The following is a 21953-nucleotide window of genomic DNA, read 5'->3' on the forward strand; positions in this document are numbered from 1 at the left end:
AAAATAATTTTTCTTATATCACACATATACAAAATAAAAAGAACCAACTGTATGCTTAACAGTTTTTAAGACAATTTAAACAAAAATACAATTATAATGTACCCCCTATTAACTATGGAATTTCATAAAATTAGCAAAGTAAAGAACCAAACCAATTATCTGGATGTTCTGAAACAAAACATGTGACTTCAAATCTTAAATGTCATTACAAATATTACCTGAGTTCTTTAGCTACTAAAAGCCTGGAGCAAGCATGACGTGTGTGTGTTCGTGTGTGTGTATATGTTTGTACATGCTGTGTGCATGCTGTGAATTCTCTCTTAATATTTGCAATTTTCCATTGTGTTGGGGGAACTAGTCTATGAGTGAATCAAATAATTTTCATAAATAGTCCCCGAAAACCACAAAAATAAACCACTGTACCTAAACAGTGACTATGAAAGCATTTATAATGCAGTGTGCACCATGTCCTTTGGATTGCAGAGTCCTATGATGACCTATAAGTCAGAGACCTCACTGAACATTAACAAGTCTTTTTTTCTCACTACAGTGGAAAAATGCTTGGTCTTTTTTCTTGTAAACTGTTACATAAAATGTGAGCCCTGCAAAAGATGCTGTTTGCAGAAAAGACGGGATTTCAATGGATAGTGACCAGGCAAGAGGCGGGGAGACTCACATGTGTGGAAGTACATTAGAATGTTCTCAATTATCCCCTGGCCAGTCACAAAGTTGTCCTCGTTGTGTCCAAATCAGTCATTTGCCTTGCAGCAACAAGGATATTATACAATGCACTAAATTTAGGAGCCAGAAGCACTAAAGTTTTATTAAAAATTTCTAAGAGACCTCTGGATACCATCTCTGGGCATAATAATTACTAGAGCTACGGCAAAGACGGTATTTGAGACTGGTGAATAAACCATATTATTTGTCTGGAATTAAGAACTAAGGGAAGAAAAAAAAATTCAACTGAAGATAACCTGCATAGTGTTTATAATGACAAGACAAAACTCCTCCAGGAGTAGAGACTGGTAGTTAAGCTGCAGAAAGGTTATTATTATGAGAAATAATAAGGATACAAAGACAAAATTTTAGATTCCTAAGAAATGGCATTACAGCATCCCTTAGTACCTGGTAACTAAAGTACAAGTAAAGGAGTTTCAAAAGTAGGTTTATTTCTACTCCAGGAAAAAAAATGTTCCCAGGAAGACTTCAAAGGTCAATCTTTATTTACTCTCATTTGGTTTAGATTAATGGATATAGATCTGAGTGTAAAATGATGTTATTTAACAAAAACAATGAATTCACCAAAATTTATACAGGAGCCGTATTCAACATAAACATACAATAATAAGAAGAAATTTCCTAGGTACCAATAACTGGTTAGAAAATGAAAGGAGAAATATAGCATTAACCATAAATTACCTCACATAAATTTTTAGTAACCTAAAAATCATATATATATATATATAGGTACACATATCTATATAGATAGATATAGATACATCTATATAGGTAGATATAGTAATATATATACTAATACTTAGAACTATCCTTAAAATATCACATGTCTATTAACAGGAAAATGTCAAACCTTTACTGTAAAAGATCTATGAAATAAAGAAAACTGCATCAAGTTCATGAATTGGAAGAAATAATACTGGAAAAATATCACTCTAAAAATTATTTTATAGGTTGAATATTATTCAAATTAAAATCACCAACAGTTGTGCTTTTTATTTGACAAGGTGATCCTGAAGTTTACTTGGAATAATAGAAAATTAAAGGCTAAGAACACTACAACAAAATGAAATAAAAAATAGAAAAAATTAGGGTGGAATTTGCCTCACTAGATACTTAAAAATATTGTAAAGCCACAATACTTAAAATTCTGACCCAAAAAGCAAAAGACACTGATAAAACTGAATAGCTCAGAAATGAAGACATTCATCCAGATGAGAACTTAGTATACAATGAAATAGTATGAAGAAAAGTTGTTAAAGAACTATTTGATAAATGGTGCTGGGAAAATTAGTTGATCATTTGAAAATATATAATGTTAAAACTTCACCTCTCCACAGGAATAAAAATACACTAAACACAGATAAAGGTGTTAAACTGATGTAAAAGGTAACATTTAAAAGATTTGGGGCACGGCTCAGTGGGTTAAAGCCTCTGCCTTCAGCTCAGGTCATGGTCCCCGGGTCCTGGGATAGAGCCCCACATCGGGCTCTCTGCTTGACAGGGAGCCTGCTTCCTCCTCTCTCTCCGCCTGCCTCTCTACCTACTTGTGATCTCTGTCTGTCAAATAAACAAATAAAATCTTTAAAAATAAATAAATAAATAAAAGTTTTAAATGTAAGTGAGTGCCTATTCTTCAAATCAGAGAATGGCTTCTAAGCCTAAAGAAAACGAGAAAATTCTAAAGGGAAACACAGGTCAAGAAACCTAAAAATAGTTAGTTTTCTTTACTAAAAAAAATTTAGGGGCACCTGGGTGGCTCAGTTGTTAAGCGCCTGCCTTCGGCTCAGGTCTTGATTCCAGAGTCCTGGGATCAAGCCCGGCCATCGGGCTCCGTGCTTGGTGGGAAGCCTGCTTCTCCCTTTCTCTCTCCCCCTGCCTATGTTCCCTTTCTCTGTGTGTCTCTCTCTGTCAAATAAATAAAATCCTTTTTAAAAAATTTAAATGAGGTGTGCCTGGATGGCTCAGTCAGATAAGCATCTGCCTTTGGCTTAAGTTATGATCCCAGGGTCCTGGGATCAAGCCCTGAATCTGGCTCCCTACTCAGTGGGGAGCCTGCTTCTCCTTATCCTTCTGTCCCTCCCCTCTCTAGTGCTTCCTCTCTTGCTCTCTCTCAAATAAATAAAAATCTTTTTAAAAAACTTAAATGAAATGAAATATTGCCACAAATCTGACAGTTTCTATATAAAGTACAGAACGATTCATTCTAACCAATGAACAAAACAGCAAACTCAAAAGCAAGTGCTTACATGACCAAAAGAAACAATTTGCAGAAGAAAAATACAAGCAGCTAGAAAATGTTTTAAAAACCCAACCACTCCAGTGATTGAAGAAAATAAAGTTAATGACAAAAAAATTCCACCTGTGCACTTGTTCAAGTTATGAAAAATGACATTTCTTGGTATTGGTCAAGGTGTGGCAGAAAGGCTACCTTTATTCAGTGCTGAAAGAAAAGTGTCATGGTAGAACTTCTCTTAAATGCAACACAGTAAGAACTACTGGGAGCTTTTAAAAATCATTGGCCAGAATTCATTCCATGACAAACATAAAAATGTGGGGAGATTAACATGGGAAATGTTTTTCAGAGCATTATATACTGGCAAAAAAAAGTTGGGGAGAGATGAGCCACATTTGGGGAATGAGTAAATATACTGACATATCACATAATCAATAAGATAGTGTTTTGGAAGAATAGTTACTGGAGAAAATGCTGATGATACCTTATAAAAACAGAATATACAATTCAATAAACACTGACACAATCTGGTGAAAAGAAAAGAAGAGCATTAGATGAGGAAAAAAAGGAGAGAGAGGGAAGGAAAAATGAAAGATGGGGGAAGGGAGGGAAGAGGGAAAAAGGAAAAAGAGAAATAAAGAAAGGAGAGGATAAAAATAACAAAAAAGATGTCTGGGTAGGGAACCCCCCAAATGCTCTTAGTGATTATCTTTGTGCCAGGCAATGTTCTGTCATTTTATTTTCTCCTATACTTCCCTACTTGTGCAAATTCTCCACTGTGACCATATGTTATTTTTATAACCAGAATAACATGATTTAAAAAAAAAAAAACTATTAAGAAGAGAAAATCCATCAAGCTGCATCCCTATCAGTCCAAAAAAGAACTAGACCCTGAGAATATCTCCAGACAGGGAAAGTCAAAATAATGAGAGGCTGGCTATACTCCAAGATGCCAAACCAGTGGGTTAGCTTAATTAATTCAAGGAGAAAAGTTTGTTTTTGCTTCCCGGAGACCCACCACTGTGGTTGAAAAGTCCAATAAGTGCCACATTACCAATATTTCTGGAAATGGTCTTAAAGTTAACGGAGCTGTTTCTTTGGTCCTACCTACTCTGACAGAGATGCTGAAATCCTGTTGTGGTTCTGGTAACTCTGCTGTTACAGGAAAAAAAGCCCTCCCCAGTTGTCCTGCACATACCCAAAATGTGACATACTTAGGTTTTCTGCCTGTCCCCAACTAGTAAATGTGAAACAACTTCACTGGGTTTATTTTACACCTTTTAAAAATGATCTACTCATTTTTCCAGGGTCAATTTTCAAGCTTAAAGATAGTCCAATCTTATCTTTCTTCACATACCCATTGTCTAGACCCTGCTTATGAACATTCCCATTCAAGGGGATGCCTGTGTGGCTCAATGGGTTAAGCGATTAATTCTTGACTTCAGTTCAGGTCGTATCTCGGGGTTGTGAGATCAGGCCCTAGTCCAGCTCATGTACTAGACGTGGAGCCCGCATAGGATTCTCTCTCTCCCTCTCCCTCCCCCCACCCTCCAAAAAACCTAAATAATAATAAAGAGCACTCCCATACAAATGTTAACGGATAGGAAATTTAGATTATTTTTCCTGCTCTGCTAAAAATCATATTTGGGGAAAGAGGTTAATAAAGATGCACCAAAGGAAATTGAGAAATTCGGTTTGTAAAAATAAAATGTTTTAAAGAATGGAATGTAGAGGTTGAATCTATATATACTTAAAAAAAAATTTTTAATAAACATATAATGTATTTTTAGCCCCAGGGGTACAGGTCTGTGAATTGCCAGGTTTACACACTTCACAGCACTCATCAACCTAATTAAATACACCCAAGCATCTTGTGTATCATGCTGTATGTATCCTGGAATAGCAGCTTAACAAAAAGTTGTTGGCTGAATTGTTTCCTTTATCTATGCTCTTCCATTTTCCCATGATGGGAATTCTTAAATAGGACATAATTAGAATGCATGATAGCACAGATCACATCTGCCAAATGACAAATTCTGGTCACCTTGAGGTAATATTTCATCCAGTTAAGCCAGTTGAGTTGACAAAACAAAAAGGTCTTTCTTCTTTAATAAGTTAAAGAAGCAAATAAACTGCTTCATATAAATGCACACCTGTCATTAGGATAAAAAAAAGTCAGTGGTGGCATCTGGGCCAGCCATTTTACATATATTTTTACTAGTTACCTGTTTTGTGTACCATTAAGCTATAATCAGAATTGTTACTGTTATTAGGAGGCTATATTTTAGTTTGTCCTCAGCCAAATGACATGTTTTTAACTCTTACAAAACCCACAATAATGTTAGGCATTTACCAATCTCAAAGAGCATAGCCCTATTTTTAAATCTAAGCCTATTTTAACTTCTATCTATCTTATATCTATTCTATCTATATCTATGACATTCTATTTGAATGTCATTTACATCGACTTACTTGCTACTTTACAAATGCTATCCTTTTTCACACAGATATCTCTGAGTCAGAAGGAACTAAGAAAAAGTTCTAAGAGCCTAGATCTGCAGCTGATCTCTGCTTTTCCATAGCCTTAAAGCTGAAGTTAAGAAGGAGGCAATATCAGAGCTGGCATTATTTTCTTGAGTTCTTAATTTTTAAATTTCACATTCAAAAGAAATGGCAGTGGCCTTTGCACAGGTCATTTCTTTTGAAGAACAGAAATGGGAAGAGACTCATATATATTTTTGAATCCTCCCCAGTATGGCACACCGTGACATGTGATCAATGGATCCTCATGCTTTGATATGTTACAGCGGCAACTTTCAGAAATGACTTACTGGGTTGTACATCTGATTGAACAACTGCTCAGCTTGCTACATTGCAAAGTTGGGGAGGCATTGAAGCACAGACAGGGAAAGAAGGAAAGATCCGGAAAAACAGCATTAGCTCAACAAATCCAGTGCATTTGCACAGACGAACTGGTTGTTAAAAAAGAAGAAATTTCAGTTTTTAAACATTCCACAGTGAAAGTGAGAGGCTCTAGGGAAATAGAAATGTTGATTTTGGCTCCTAAAAAAGAATAGCTGGAATAAGAAATTTAAGGTTTGTGTTACTTTCCCTTTCTCAAGTTAAATAGCCCATGAAATAAAGAAAGCTGTCCACTTTTGATGATACATGAAGTGCTGGCCTCTAGCAATGAATCAGAAGAAGTACTTCTGGCCAAGCTGGCAATTTATTACCTGAACTTCAAAGATGGTAATAATAAAAGATTAATTAAATCTTATCATTGAATTTATAGCTCTTCTTTTATATTAACACAAGCCTGAAGTTTCTATTCAGTCTAATTTTAGGAAAATATAGATCAGCAAACAGCAGGTTAGCAATAGCAAAATATCAGTAAGCAAGACATTCCAAGATTAACAGTAAATGGGGAGAAGAAAAAAATTAAGTCATCAGGAAGAAAAAAGGAACCAAAATAAACTGTTATCCATTGCCCATTACCAGTTCCTACTATTAGTTCATAATTAATAAAAATGTAATTTTTAGTGACTATCCCATTATGTTCCAAGGGCTTCAGAATTTGTAAAGTTCTCCAGTCTATTTTGTGTAGAAGATTTCAATTTTTGTAGATTTAAATATACTGAATATTATCTAAAATATCAGTTTCAGGTTCTACTTCTTAAATAACTACATCATTAACTTGGGGTTCAATGTCAAGTTGTAGAAGGTGAAATACTGTAGGAACTTTCACTTTGCTTTAAGCTGAGTCATGTGCCTTTAAAGAGTCTGAATTTTTCATATGCTCAGCTTTGATGAAGTAAATGATAATTTTACCATGGTTTAAAAAAACCCACTTTCCTCAAAGATGATATTAATTGGAAAACTACCAAATCATAACATTTTGATTTGTTGCTTCTCAATTGATTTCTAGTTAGATAAGGTAAAATTATTTCTACATATTGAACGACACATACTTTTTTGAAAGACAAAATTATCCACATGTCACTAATGAGGTTCTTCTCAACCTCTAAGTGACTACTTAAGATTAATGAATGCAGTAATTGGTAAAGCACACTCATAACTCGTTGGGCTATGTGGTTACTATCATTCTATCAACCTCATTAATATCAGGAAAACTTTCCTCACATATGAATATTTGATGGCACTGTTTTTAAGATGTGGGATGCAAAGTTTAAGGAACAGTTCCTTTTCTGCCTACAACCATTTTTCATCCTGAAGTATTTGGAGACTTAAATTAACAGTATAATAGTTAAAAGTAACTAGGCATGTGAAAGTTCTCCACAAACTTTTATGTAAAAACTCTCCTTACCAATGTCAAGAATTGTTCATAAGACAAAAATAAATTTAAATCTAATGTGGATCTCATTGTCACTGGCAAAACAAGGTTTCTGTTCAGCTAAACACATCTACGATGTTATGTATATTTTATGGCAAAAATACATGGACGCTCACAAATCTTGAGCAAAATTCCATAGGGAATCATGGTTTATTTATGACATAATAAAACTATTATGTTTTCAGCTTTCATTTAGTAAACCTTTATATTTTATTCACAAGTCACATACCCTTTTATTTAAAAGGAGGCCCAGACACTCCTTAAGCTTTTATAGCTGCTTATTTTTCCATGAGTAAATGATGTGTTTATATGTATATTCACATACTGTTGGCTTATATTTTCAAATATTTCATGTAGATCTCAATTCTTTTTAAGGTGATGGGTACTTGAGGTTTTTACGGAACTATTTATTAGCAGAAATTAAAGACTACTAGAGAAGTATTTAAAACTTTTGAATTTAGTTGATGCTAGAAAGCCAAAAATAACAAAATAGCATCTGCAGGTTAGGTATGAAAATATTTAAATTATAATTAGCTTATTTAATTTCACTGTACTATGCATTTAGGAGATAATATAAGCAAACATTATTTATATACTTAGAAATAAGTTATCTTTTTATAAATTAAATAGATCCCTACAGCAAGACAACCATTTTTGTTACTTTAACCCTGGTGATGTGGCAGAATGTTAAAATATTGTCAGGAATAATGCTAAAATGTTTGCAGGATTTGCTCTGTGAGTTTTAGCACACAATGTCAACTGAGAGTTGGAAATGACACCCTCTGAGTGACTCTTTGGGCAAATCAGAGCTACATTGAAAGAAACTAAATTGAAATGAATAGACATTCACTTATTAAACCAGTCAAGTCATATACATAGAAACCGTAAGGGTCAATATGGGAAACTTCTCCTTTTAATTACTAGAGGGTTTCAAATTCTATAGGTGACCTACACTAAAAGGGAGTATATCAAGTATGTATCTGCAGAAATAATATATGTGGTGGCCTCAGCTCCACAATGGCCACAGAGAGTTGATGAACGTATCTTTCATGGCCAGGTCTAATTGAGGTCCTCCTTCAGGACTCAGCACAATGCAACTGAGGTAAGCTAATGTAAAGCAAGTCAATCAAGTCTTCTCACAGTTATCTTAGAGCTGCCTTGTGATCACAAAAGTGTTCATTAAACTAAAAGTACCTTCCCTAGGTTCATTTCTTGAGATGTACATGTATGCATAACATATTACAGAACACATTCATGTATGTGTCAGGCATGTATTATCATACACCCAATGCATAAATAGCCAAGTCAACTGCCACTTAAGCACCCTCAGATGGGCCATTTAAATTCTTCTATTTATTGTTTGAGGTTTTTGCTTAACTAGATACTGCTTGAAAAAAGTGAGACACAGAGTGGATTGAAAAGTAAATTTTGCAATACAGAGATTTTTCTTGCTGTTTTGCTGTACAGGGATTTGATCTCTATCTTTTTCAGTAAGGAGACTTTCTTTACTAGTGTGAAATTTCTGAAGACAATTCCCTAAAATTCTGTGAACAGAGTATATCACATTTCAGTTATATATTGTACCATACAAAATAGTAATATTCAATTTTTAAATATTCAGAATAATTTCTCTACAGATATATGATGCTTTAACATCCTTATCATCCACATCATGTATTTTCATAACTTTAGCAAATAAATCCCCATTCCAGTGTGCTATAAATTATACATAGTCAAATTTTATTATATGCTTTGCTTGATTATTTAGATTCTTATTATCTCTTTTGAATTAACTTTATAAGTTGTCAAAGGGAAACAAAATGCTTAAACTCATAAAATTATGAGTTTTATATGAACAATGAGTGCAGACGTACCAAACAACACAGGGAAAAAGTCAAAGGAATGATGCATGACTAGAAAGGTACTCCACAAAAATGTCCAGTTCAGAGAAAACATGTTAATGCTGCAATGTAAAGATCCTGTTTTCTTTTACAAAGTCTTCTACATTCAACAAGCTTTCTAAGATATTAAGGTCATTTTTGGTTAAGTACAAATAGTCATCCCACAGATATTCTAGGGACTTGGACTATTTGGGTGGACTTCTAGAAATTTAATATTGTCAAGTAAACTTTTACAAAGCTCCAATACAAAAATTAACCTCTTCTGAAAGTAGTAAAAGTTTATCAACATATAATGGGAACCCAGATTCTTTGATTTGTTACAAACATTTTCACTTTTGTTTTTATAGTTAAGATTTACCCAGAGAGTAGCAGCTTATTTTTATAACATATATATTTTTTTACTTCCACTACTATTTTCATCTGTTTTTCAAGTTCTTTTTCAGACAGGAAACCTAAGATATTTTTTCAGGTTCACTGGCCAATTTGATGCAGACTTCATGAGTTAAGAGTGCCTAAGTCTCTTATCACCAGACAGCAAAAGATAAGGGGTTTGTTTCTTTGCAAAATATCTCTTCCTTTTCCATTTTATAAATTCATTGTAAAATGAGCATTTATTTCCTTGGATTTCACTTACCTTTTTTAACTGTGCTTCCAATTTGCTACATTCTTCTTTCTTTTGTTCAATGGCTATTTCTAGAGATTTTAATTTGGAGTCCCTTTTCAGCCCTGCTGAGGCTAATGAAGATGCATGCTCCTTGAGGTCAATTAAACTAGACTGAAAGGAAAGAACACTAGTAAGTAAAACACCGCAATTTCTACTAGTCTTCAATTTGATTACATTGATTCTCTGCATAGTAGTAAAGTGTGCATTAGACAGAAAGGGTAAATATAGTCTTACTAAGGTAACAATAGCTGGCTCTGGCCAGGAAATTAAAATTGGCCAGCTTACAGAATCGAGCAGGATCTAATTGCAGTAGAATCAAATGTGACCAAATGGTGTGGTCAGTAAATGCATGTTTCATGTCTCAAAGTCATGCTGATGATGTAAGTCCCAAGGTGGTCTTTACATGTCATGGCAAAACAGACACCCCGAAACTTCCATTTACATTTATTGCTGTCAAGTCGTGCAGACTCTAAGATAAATATGAAAGAAAATACTAACTCTAATGCTTTCCCCCACAAAGGGCAAATTAAATATAAAAGAAGCATCTTGTTAAGTTTTTATCAAATTCCATTTCTTTAATAGAAAAATAACCAACAGTTTCTAAGATATCTTCCATAGAATCAAAGATAAAATTATTTTAAAATTTAGAGTAGACTTTACGTCCCAGTCCTTTGTAAATCCTAATTCAACAGAGATAGTGAATCTCCCCATTTGAGACATGGGTTTGCCTACATTGTTCCACTCATCAATCATGCCCAGAAACCAAGAGTTCCCTTGGATAGTCTGAATTTCAAAAAGTAAAGTAAATATGTGCATATATCATGGAACATAAATTTGCTTAGCTAAGAAGGCAAGGTCTATTATCAAACATGAAATGATTAGCAGCATCTAATACTGTATCCAAAATATTCAGATATTATCCAAAATCAGACTTTGTGAGTTTCCTTTATATCCCTTTGCAGCATCTAGAAGGACACTAAGCACACAGTGGCCACTCAGTAAATGATATTACCTAATATTTTGTGTCTGAGCTACTTCCTGGGCCCTGGAATAATCTTGTTGATGATAATATCACCATCACTCAGCAAACTATCCAGCTCCTAACAACCCTCTGAAGGACAGAGCAGCCACTCTCATCTTTCAGATCAAGAAACTGAGAGTCATAAGAACTATCTTTTCTAAGGTTCCTGACCTATTAAAGGAAGACAGAGGTCTCAAACCCAGAACTCTGACTCCAATTTCAATGTTCTTTATCATACTACTCCCACAAAAATAATAATAGACCTTGCAATCTAGGCATTTTGTCATGACGAAGATGATTATCACTGCAAATAAATTATAAGCTGACAACAATTATATGTTGTTTTTCTCCATACATTTTAAATTGCCAGGTCTGATAGCTTTATGTGTCAACTTGGCTAGGTTATATAGTCCCCAGTTACTCAATCAAACACTAATAGGTGTTTCTATGGAGGTATTTGGTAGATGTAACTAAAAACTATCATCAGTTGATTTTAAATAAAGGATATTATTCTCCAAATCTGGGTGGGCCTGAGCCTATCAGTTGAAAGGCCTTAAGAGCAGGACTGAGATTTCCCTGGGAAGGAAGAAATCCACCTGTGGACTGCTGTGCCAGTTCCTGTCTGGAGTGTTTCCAGCCTGCCCTTCCTGATGGCCTACCCTATGAATTTCAGACTTGCCTAGCCAGCCCCCATAACTATGTAAGCCAATTCCTTGCAATAAACTTCTTAACATGGTTAAATTTCTTAATACAGTTCTGTCTTTCTGCTAGAACCCTGACTGACACACCCATCCCACTGGCAGGAACATTACTATACAGGAACAATAAATGGTTGCTGAAATGCTTGTCTGAAATCATACAAGGTAGGCATTGTTTACAAAATTATTTTCTTTTAAAGCTATGCTCCACAACATCATCAAGATCTCTTTTCAATCATATATATATAGTTGAGATTATATATATATATATATATATATATATAGTTGAGATTATATATATATATATATATATTGTTTTTTAAGGTCCAGATCCATGAATAACACAATCAGTTATTCAAATTGCAAATGAGATCAAAGCTTCTGTGCATTCTGTTATATACCAACTACAGTAATTACAGATCCCCTAAGTCAGATTTAGCAGTGAAATAGTAGGAAGAGAATTTACATTCTTCATTTTCCTATCAAAGAAATAATCTCTTTTGTAAAAAAACAAAAACAAAAACAAAAAACAGCACACTTAGATTTTAGGGAACTTGCATTTTGTTTCTATTACTCATCAAATCTCCCAAACTTAGATTCCTCATTTAGACAGGACTTTAATTTGAAGAGAATTACCAAAACCAAAGGCTGAGGTATTAATCTGGTGCTGGAAAACGGACACTTATGCGTGATACAGTCCAATAGGAGGAAAGAATCTGTGATAGCCCTAAAGGAGATGGACATTTCCTATGGACAAAAATAAGTGTGAAGGGGGCAGTTGTGGACAATAGCACATATCTCAGAGTTCTGGAGACTGAATAAAATAACATGCAATGCTGCTTCTCAAACTTCTCCATCAACGTATCCCTAAGTAAACTAAAGGAGGTAGAGGTATCTATCCCTCAGAGCGTGGGGAGTATAGCCCTACCCATCCTCTCCATAACCCCCAAGCAAATAATTTCTTTGAAGTATATTGTTTTACTTAAAAAATTCAGGTAGGATTTGTATTCTGCATTCATGTTTGCTCTAGCATGAAAACATTGTTCTAAATTATTTATCATAATGTAAAATCGGTATTCCAGAAGAATCGTCACATTTAACATATACTTTGTGTCTAGCATGGTACTGTATCCCCTAACCTGGAAGTATTCAGTGATCTGGTTGAGCAGCACAGATCAATGTAAAGCAAGCAACACAAGGACTGGCATGTAATAGACCCTCAGTAAGTGCAGACGTTGTTGTTATTATTATTATTGTTATTGTTGTTATCCCAAGCAAAACATCATGGCACAGTAAAAAATTATAGAATCCTCTAAGCCACACAAATGTGGTAAAACATCAAGAAAACTTTCAAGGAGCTACATTGTATGCAGTGAGAGTAGAGACGAGGGCATAAGGCATACTGATAAAGGGAGTTACGGTAAATATTTTCCTTTGAACTCCAATGGCTTTGACAAGGAAAGGTAACTATGTCCCCAAACCTTCACACAGACCCTCAAACTCACTCTCTAGTCTCTTGAGGCTCCTGAGAATGGGACTATCAGCATGGTTCATTTGTTTTTCCAGACTCACCTCTTTTTCAGTCAGTTCAGCTTGTAAAGCATTGACCTTCTCTTTCAGATCTTTGTTCTCTTTTCGGAAAGATTCTATCTCTTCTAGTCTTTCCCGATCATCTCTCTCCCGCTGTTCTTTCAAACGCTCAATTATTCTCTCCTGTGAGGCAATTATCAAAAGAGAAGTGAGAAGCCATCAGTTGTATGTCAAGGCACACTACAAAAGGAAATGGGAGGCAATAAATGTAAGAAATGCTCTACATGAGTCAACACATGCAAGACAGTTAAACTTGGGTTTCTGAAGACAGGCTGTGCATAACAGCATTTGGGAAAGACAATCAATATGGCTTTTGGCTTACTAATAAAAGTCAGCATCACAGCATTGCAAGGGATCTTAATGTTCAAGGTGTGAGGCTGTTCTTGGTTCATGGTGGTACTTGGGAAATTCCAAAAGCAGTTCCAGAAGGTTTAGGCACCAAGACTCTAGGTTTATGAAAGACTTTAATGGATGAGTGGAAGGACAATTAACCTCTTGGCTTTCCTATTCCTTTGCTTGGTTTCCAAAAAAACTTCCTTGGTTTCTGAAGATTCTGCTCTGGCTAGAAAGGGGATCTAAGCAGGGCAAGACGTAGGCCCTTCAGGACTTAGGTCTGAACTACTAGTGAGAACTTGAAACAAAATAAAGAATGAGCTCATTGGCTAAGTGATTTGCCAATGCACCTAGAGATGACCATTTTTCCTCCATATTTTTCCAATGGCTTCTTGGCAATCAGTAGAGACTCCAACAAAACTTTGCTTTAATTTGACAAAGTTCAAATAGCAGCTTTCCTTTACTGAGAGTTTCTTACATGCTAGGCGCTGCAGTGTGCCTTTCTTCATCTAGACTCCATCACAATTGCATGGTCTGAGCCAGTGCTATTAGTAACAGTATGGTAGGAAACCCAGGCCCAAAGACCAGCTAACTCATCCAAGGTGACCCAGCACATAAACAGAAGGCACAGCCTAGCATCCAGGGCTCTCTGAGTCTTAGCCATGTGCATGAGACCACACTGACAAAAACAGATGCATGGTGCCAGTTAAGGAGATCTGAGAACCTTGCGTCCCCTGACTTACATGCTGAAATGAAAGCACTGGTCTGGTAGATATGTTCTCCAAAAACATGAAATCTAACCAATGTCAAAATAAAGGCTTCTTCTTTTTAAGTAAAATTGCACTAGGGTGAAGTTTGAGCTAGATTTCTAAAATTTGTTTCAAATTACCCAACACATATTTGAACTTTCTTTAGGATGGCAAAATAAAAAAATACTGGTGCAACAATCACTCTTAAGGATCCTGATATTATCTTTTATATTCTTATAAGTATGTAGTATGAGACAAGGCCTGATATGTAAGAAACATAAAACAGTATATGATTCAGAGGGAGGTTAGTTTGAACACTTAGCCTGTGATTTAAGTCCCCCCAGGGAAGCAACTGTTCTACCCCAATGACAGTAATTTATGTATCTAATGCTCTCAAAGAAAAAAAGAAGTATCAAAAAAAAAAAAAAGAAAAAAAGAAGTGTCATTATTGTTTTGTAATTAGCTAAAAACACTTTAAAATGAAGTATATTATTACAACAGTCAGGGTAGAAACAGAACAAATCAGTCTACTAATTGTCTACATTTGTTTCTTCTTGATTCCGGTTATAGTCCTATTTGACTCTGCTTGTGACACTGGTGAGTGGATAATTATGCCATCTACAAAAAAAGAAAATGGCCTCAGTGCACAGGAAGTCTCTCAAGGGCTTTTAAAATTTTCAGCAGCTAAACCCTCACTGCCTTATGCCTACACTCATTGCAAAAGCATCACAACTGGTCACCCGGCCACCACTGCCACCACATGAGCTGTTGGAGTGACATTTTTTTAAGTCCCAAACTGTGTCACCTCACTGCTTGGAAACTTTCCCAGGAATTGGTCTGGCTGGATTATGTGGCCTTTATTCCCACTCAGTGCCCTTCTTACGGTTTTACTGTATATCTATCCTCCCGGCCTAGCTTTCCAAAGGGCAGCACTCAAATCCTAAGACTCTTAACTCAGGGCTGAGCAAACTGTCTGGCATACAACAGGCAATTAAAGAAGCTGAAGGAAGGAATAAGAGGAGTGAGAACTCAACTTAGGGACTGTCTTAGCTTCAAAGGAAGGGAAATAAAATTAAGTATGCGTGTTAACATCCAGAAGGTGTCAGAGTCATTTGGTAAATAGGTTGATTTGCTCTAAGCACTTGTACTATTGACTGGGCATCGATGACAAAAAAAATCAGCAAGCACTACAATGTTTTTAAGTGTTATTGATGATTCAATACTACAAAATACTTCTCCGTCAATCACAAAACTAATTTAACTGTCAGCCATGTAGGGCCAGATGTCAAAAACATGTGTTAAAAGGCCCTAATATGCCATGATCTACTTGATTAACAACTAACTTGCAGAAATTCCAACAACGTGTTCTTGTTTTAGTCTTATTTGCATTGGCAAGTATTTCTTGCGCACTCATCTGGCTCTGCACAGGTCTAATCTATTTGTGCTTTATCACTGAGCGGGAACTGAATTACAGCAGCCTCCGGCTCTGCTATCTGCCTTTCTCAACTGCTTATCTGCTATGCGGCTACAGCAACGCTTGGCGAGACCAGCTTTATAAATCTGTGGGTTCCGTCTCTTGAGCTTCTGTGTGTCAATCCTAGAACAAAGTCATACTCAATCTTAACTTGCTAAGTGGCATTAGTTTTTGCACTGTGAATATGTATATAAATTCTCAGAAACTAAAATGAATAACACACTCCCCAAAGGTCATAATTCAAGTGGAATGGTGAATAGTGCCTAATAGGTTCCATTCATCAGCCAAATGACAGCAAATAATTAGATGTTCTTATGAGTCCATGATTTTTAATTAATCATTTTATTTTTTGTACCATATCTTGTTCCAGGGGATCTGTTCAATTAAATGTGGATAAAACTGGAACTTGTGAGGGAAGGGTGACTAAAGGTGGTCATGATGTTGTAAAAACAGCAATTACTAGAAGGTTTGAGTTTCAGTCACATTCCATGACGGGTGACCTCAGTGGCCTTGGGACAGTCCAGGAAGGCAACAAAGTCCCAACATAGGGGCAACTTAGATAGATGAGAAGTGGCTTCCTGGAGCACTGGGTTGAGAAGTTAGCATGCACCACAGTCTATCCATGACATTACCTAGCACCCAGAAACAGGGAATTGTGCTGCATCTGTTGAAAATTTTCAGTTCTTCAAAATGGAAGAGTATAGGTTTGGTATTTCTCAAAGTGTGGTCATTTGACCACTTTCAATAGAATCACTGGCATACTTTTAAAAAAATCACAGGTTCTGGGGCGCCTAGGTGGCTCAGTCTTTGGCTGGCATGCCTTCAGCTCAGGTCATGATCCCACAGTCCTAGGAATGAGCACCACATCGGGTTACCTGTTCAGTGGAGACCCTGCTTCTCCCTCTCCTCCCCGCTTGTGTACTCTCTCGCTATCTCTGTCTCTCTCTCAAATAAATACATAAAAAATCCTTTTAAAAAAAGTCACAGATACCTTGGATCCATGGAAAAGCAACTGAATCAGAATCACTAGGAAATGGGACCCAGAAAACCGTATTTTATGAAGCTCCCTAGATGGTAAGATTATTTGGATACACCCAAAAGTTTGATACGGGAATAAATACTTACAATGAATCTACTATTCTCCCATGATGAAGAACCTTGCCAGTTCCTATCCAATGTTTTTGTCTGTGCTTTTCAAATACACTAACATCCTGATTTTGTTACCTTTTGAAAATTCCCTTCAAATGAATTGATCTGTATTTGCTTTTAATCTTCATTTCTGTGAAAGGCAAAAAGTCAGATGCAAATAAAGTTTGAAAACTAAGAACTCCAGGCCAAAGCTGGCCTACCTCACATTTGGTTTGAGCATCTGCCTTTATGATATTTTAAAACCGGAACTTGAATGGCTTGAGGTAGGTTAAGGACTCTGCCACTTGTCACAATTGCCAGCAGTACCTACTGCCTCACACCAAGCTCACTTCCCTCATTTTTGTTCTCTGCCTGGCTCTTAAAGGTATCTAACTACTCAACTCCTCATCTACTGCCCAATTCAGATTTCATGCACCTGAGATTGTGGATCAGCAAACTGAATAACTACTCTCAAGGTGGTTCCAAAGAGAAATGGAACTTGGATGTCAGCTAATTTAAATGTGCATTTTGAAAATAATGTACTAAGAGAAGAGGCTTGCCCCACGTGATGCAACTCTCAAGTGGTGGCATGAGTATAGCGGAGGCAGACTCCCACAGACCTCAGTCTTCCTTCCCAGTCATCCTCTCAGTCTCAAAGGAAGTGCTTAAATAAAAGAAATAGTTTCAGATTTGGGAATTGTTCGGGGATTTAAACAAGAATAAATCAAATCTTAATAGGGCCAGAGGAAAAAAAAGATAAAATCCTGCCAAGTAATCCATGATATGGAAAAACTATATGGTATATGTTTACTTCCGTAAAGTTGCAGAAAGAAATTGAGAGGTAGTAATGCACTGACATCATATCACTCAAAAACTGCAAACAGGATACATAATCCTTAATATTTTTGAACGAACATTCCCTCATTCAAATTTTTACAAGCAAAATTACTACAGAGAGTTTTGGTAGTAAATTCTTAAGAATTTTTAAAAGAGTATTTTCCCAAAAGAATCATCTTATTTATTCTTTTATGTTTTCAAGGAAAATACCATATCTTAATAATTTAATATTAAAGTTATAATGTTATCATTTCTATCTAGACATAGACTTATGGCTCTTCCTTTTAGCATCTCTATTTTTTAATGTACTGCTGTGGCTCTCAGACTAGAGTGAACAATCACCAATGACTGGATGTTCACTCCTGGAACTTGCTAAAGTATAAAATCCCAGACCCTCTCAAAGTTCTGGTTTAGTAGGTATAGATGGAGCCTAATGATTTAGATTTCCAAGAGGCACCTTCTGGTGATTCTGACACAGAAGTCAAAAAAGCCTTCTTTAAGATACACTGGCTTAAAAAAAAAAAAAAAATCTGTGGGCCATTTAATTTAATACATTTCTTTCCACAAATTTGAGGTGCTGGGAAAGAGAATTACTTGCCAAGGCCATCCAGTTAGTGGCAGGGCTGGGACTAGCTCCTACCCAGGTTTCCTTCCACTTGACTTCATTACTACAGTTCATGGACTATGATAATGGGGAATATAGGAGACAGACAGTATCGCTCCCAAGTCCACATCCTTGACTACTGTGTAATACTGCTTCTCAGGAAGCTGAATTCCTAGAAGAAGAGGAATTAAATCTGCAGAAAGTAAAGAACATTCCAGGCTAGGTGTGGGCAAAGGGTCTGAGAAAGGAAGGAACGTGGCAAACTTGAAGATCTAGGCCAGCGTAGCTAGAATACGGAAAATGAGGGCAGAGAGACGGGGGATGAGGCTGGGAAAGAAGGAAGGAAAGACAGAAAAAGAGGGAAGGTAGAGGAAGGGAGGGAGGGAAAAGCAAAGAAGGTAAGGAAGGAAAATAAGAAGGAGAAAGGGAAGGAGGCTGGGAGGATGGGAAGGGGAGAGGAGTAAGGCAGGCAGGCAGAGAGATAGCTGATCGGATATGAGCCAGATCGGATGAAGGGGTGGATCGTATGTGCCAGGTTAAGGATTCCAGTTGTCATCATCCTAAGAACAGTAACAAGCTAATGAAGGTTTTTAAGCAGGGCCAAATATGATGGGATCAGTTTTGCATTTCAAGGCTCTCCTGGCTTATTTAATGTGCCAAGTATACTGAGGAAGGCTAACGTGGGAGTGGGAGGTCCAGCTGGGAAGGCAGGTAGTGTGAGCGCAAAAGCGGGCACATTTAGATCATCTCCTCCCAACCATGCTTCCCTAAATCCTAACACCCCTGTTTTTCAGCCCAAGCTCACCTTTTCTGACAGAGCCTCTTCGAGTGTTGCTAGCGCAGTATCTGTATTACTGGAATCCGTCTGCAAGGACTTCACTCTGTCTTTCAAATTGGTTAGTTGTTTGTCTTTATCCCTAAGTTGTTCTTGTAAGTTTTCAATCTGAAAATAAAGATAACCATACTTAATGCATATTTTATAACATATCCAAGGCCAAGATTCCTGAACTGGACCTTTTTTAAAAACATAGACCCCAGGTTACAGACATTGTCAGCACTGAAGTTACAGAGACTTAGAATCAAGACCATTTTGACGAGACCTCATCCTTCCATGTACTTAAACTTTGTATTTAAATGGTGATACAGATGAGAAGACTACCTCATTCCATACTGATGCAAGCCCTTCAGGCATGTAAACGTTGCTATTTCTACCTATTTCTGTCCTTCCTACCAGACCGGTCCCTAATCTAATCTCCATTACAGTGAATCAGAGAAATACATTAGCGGGACTTTTTCATTCAATGAAAAGACATGCATTGGGTGCTCATTCTGCATCAAGCACCATATCAGTATATGGCAGAACCTATGTAGTCATTCACTCACTCCTTTATTCAGTAGTAAATTTTGTGATATGCCAAATGTTGTCAAGTGGCTGTTTCAAAGTAACCACATGAAAAGCCAAGTAGGTTATCATCAGTAGACTGTTAATGGGAAGAACTTGTGATATAAATCAAATGTAACAAGTACTAAACACTCCATTTGGCAACTAAGTCATGTGCTGGCAACCAACCAGCCACTTTTATCCACTATCTGCAGCCTGAAATAAACACACCAAATAGCTGATTATAACGCCTGCCCATGAGCAGCAGCAAGGACCTTTCCTGGGCATTGCGTACATTACCATTCATTTTTTTTATTCTCTGCTTTCAAACCATGTATTTCTTATCTAAAGATTAAAAAAATCCCACTATACAAACAATTTATTCATATTAAGAGTTTTAAAGTGACAAGTAAAAAAAGCAGTACAACTCTAAGATAAGTCCATTCAAAATATTTGTATTCTGCACCCAGGCTTTCGCAGGAAATCATTCCAAATGCATGTTTAACAACGTGTGACTTAAACAAATTTTTGGATTATTTGATTCATTTAGCATAAATCTGAAATGCAACACAAATAATGACAGCAATGCAGCAAAAACGAGGAGGAGAAGAAGGTGACAATTGAGGTGGCAGTAGTAGCAGCAGCAAAATGAACACAAAAGCAATGACCCCGCTGACCCTCAAATGGCAGAACATGGGACTTGGCCAATTTTTCCAATGGCTACAAGCAATTTGAACTAACAGAGATGGCCTTTTTCTCTCCCCTCCTTTCTTCTCCCTTCCCTCTTCCTTCTTCCCTTTCTTTTTCCCAAAAATGTATCTTTTTAATAAGACATGTTTTTTGCCTTGAGACAGACATCCTGGAAACTCAAGTTATACATCAAATAATTAGCTTTCTCCCTCAACAAAATGCAATGTATTCCTGCCCACCTACTTCTGTGAGAATTCACTCAAAAGGCATAATCAAAACAAAGGCTTTCTCTATTGCAGACAAGCGTTCACATGGATACACAACACCATAAATACATATATGGGTGAACAAGAGTATGGATGGTTACATGTCAGAATGATACTCGTTATATAAAAGAAGCCAACAGCTGAAAGGACTGGCTCTTTAAGGAGAGGGTGTCCCATTATTTTGAGTACACCCACACCCACAGATACATTTATGTACACGAATATATGTAAATCCATGGTGGTTCCAAGCAAACTCATTAGGCACCCCCTGTCACCCTAGGAGACAGTGCCCAGGACAGGACAAAGGATACCTTCTCTCAGGGTATCAGCCCTGAGTCAGTGGTAGGCCCTGATTTCAAGGGATTTTGGGGACTGGAAATAGGGGCTAAAGTAGACTATAAGCCTGTGAGAGACTCCTTGGGACCTCCCCAAGTCACTGACAGGACTGAAGAAGTTTAGGGCCAGGGTCCTACCGGGTAATATAACACTTTGTATTTTCTGATTTTCTGATAGTAGCCATCCTAATGGGTATGAGATGGTGTCTCCTTATAGTTGATTTGTCTCTTTATAGTCTCCTTATACCTTGATTTTCATTTCCCTAATGACTAATGATGTTGAGTGATCTTTTCATGTGCTTACTAACAATCTGTATATCTTCTTGAGAGAAATGCCTATTCAAGCCCTTTGCCCATTTCTGAACCACATTGTTTGATTTTGTTGTTGTTGCTGTTGAGTTTTAGGAATTCTCTATATATTCTGCATATTAATTGCTTTTCACATATATAATTTATAAATATTTTCTCCAATTTTGTGGCTTGCCTTTTAATCTGCTGATATTCTTCTGATGTGTAAATTCCCCCATTAATACTGCTTTCTCTACACGCAGTAAGTTTTGGTACATTGCACTTTTGTTTTCATTCAACTTTAAGTATTTTTTCATTTCTCTTGTGATTTGTTTTGATCAAGGCATTTTTTAAAAGTGTTGTTTCTGACTTGGAAGTCTGTTTTGTCTCTTTCAGTTATGACTCGCATAGAACATATTTCTCCATCCTCTCACTTTCCTTCTATTTGTGTCTTTGGATCTAAAGTGACTCTCTTACAGATGGCATGTAGTTGGATCATGGTACAGGTGGTAAGGAGGGGTTGTTTCCTTGTTCTTAGTCCATTCTGCCAATCTCTGTTTTTCAATTAGATTTTAATCCACTTACATTTAAAGTAATTACTGAAAAGAAGAGGTTTATGTCTGTCATTTTCCTATTTGTTTCTGTAGACCTTATAATGTTTTTGTTCTT

General features: G+C 36.5%; 1 protein-coding gene across 12 annotated transcripts in view; it reads right to left on the minus strand.

Moving 5' to 3' along the window:
- The window catches only part of ERC2 (ELKS/RAB6-interacting/CAST family member 2), a 901328-nt gene that overhangs the window by 450518 nt on the left and 428857 nt on the right, over positions 1–21953 (minus strand). For 8 of the 12 annotated variants that reach the window (XR_004280876.1, XR_004280875.1, XR_004280877.1 and 5 more), the window contains 4 exons: positions 19130–19267; positions 13182–13322; positions 9861–10001; positions 5806–5841 (listed from right to left, as the gene is read on the minus strand). Coding sequence is in view for 9 of the 12 variants with exons in the window: in XM_032322717.1 (XP_032178608.1) it covers positions 5806–5841; positions 9861–10001; positions 13182–13322; positions 19130–19267 (456 nt within the window). In the remaining 3 variants the exon portion in view is untranslated. The remainder of the gene's footprint in view (positions 1–5805; positions 5842–9860; positions 10002–13181; positions 13323–19129; positions 19268–21953) is intronic. The other 4 variants (XM_032322753.1, XM_032322743.1, XM_032322736.1 and 1 more) reach the window with 1 other exon arrangement.

The sequence above is a fragment of the Mustela erminea genome, chromosome 1, assembly GCF_009829155.1.
Source record: "Mustela erminea isolate mMusErm1 chromosome 1, mMusErm1.Pri, whole genome shotgun sequence".
Lineage (NCBI taxonomy): Eukaryota > Metazoa > Chordata > Mammalia > Carnivora > Mustelidae > Mustela > Mustela erminea.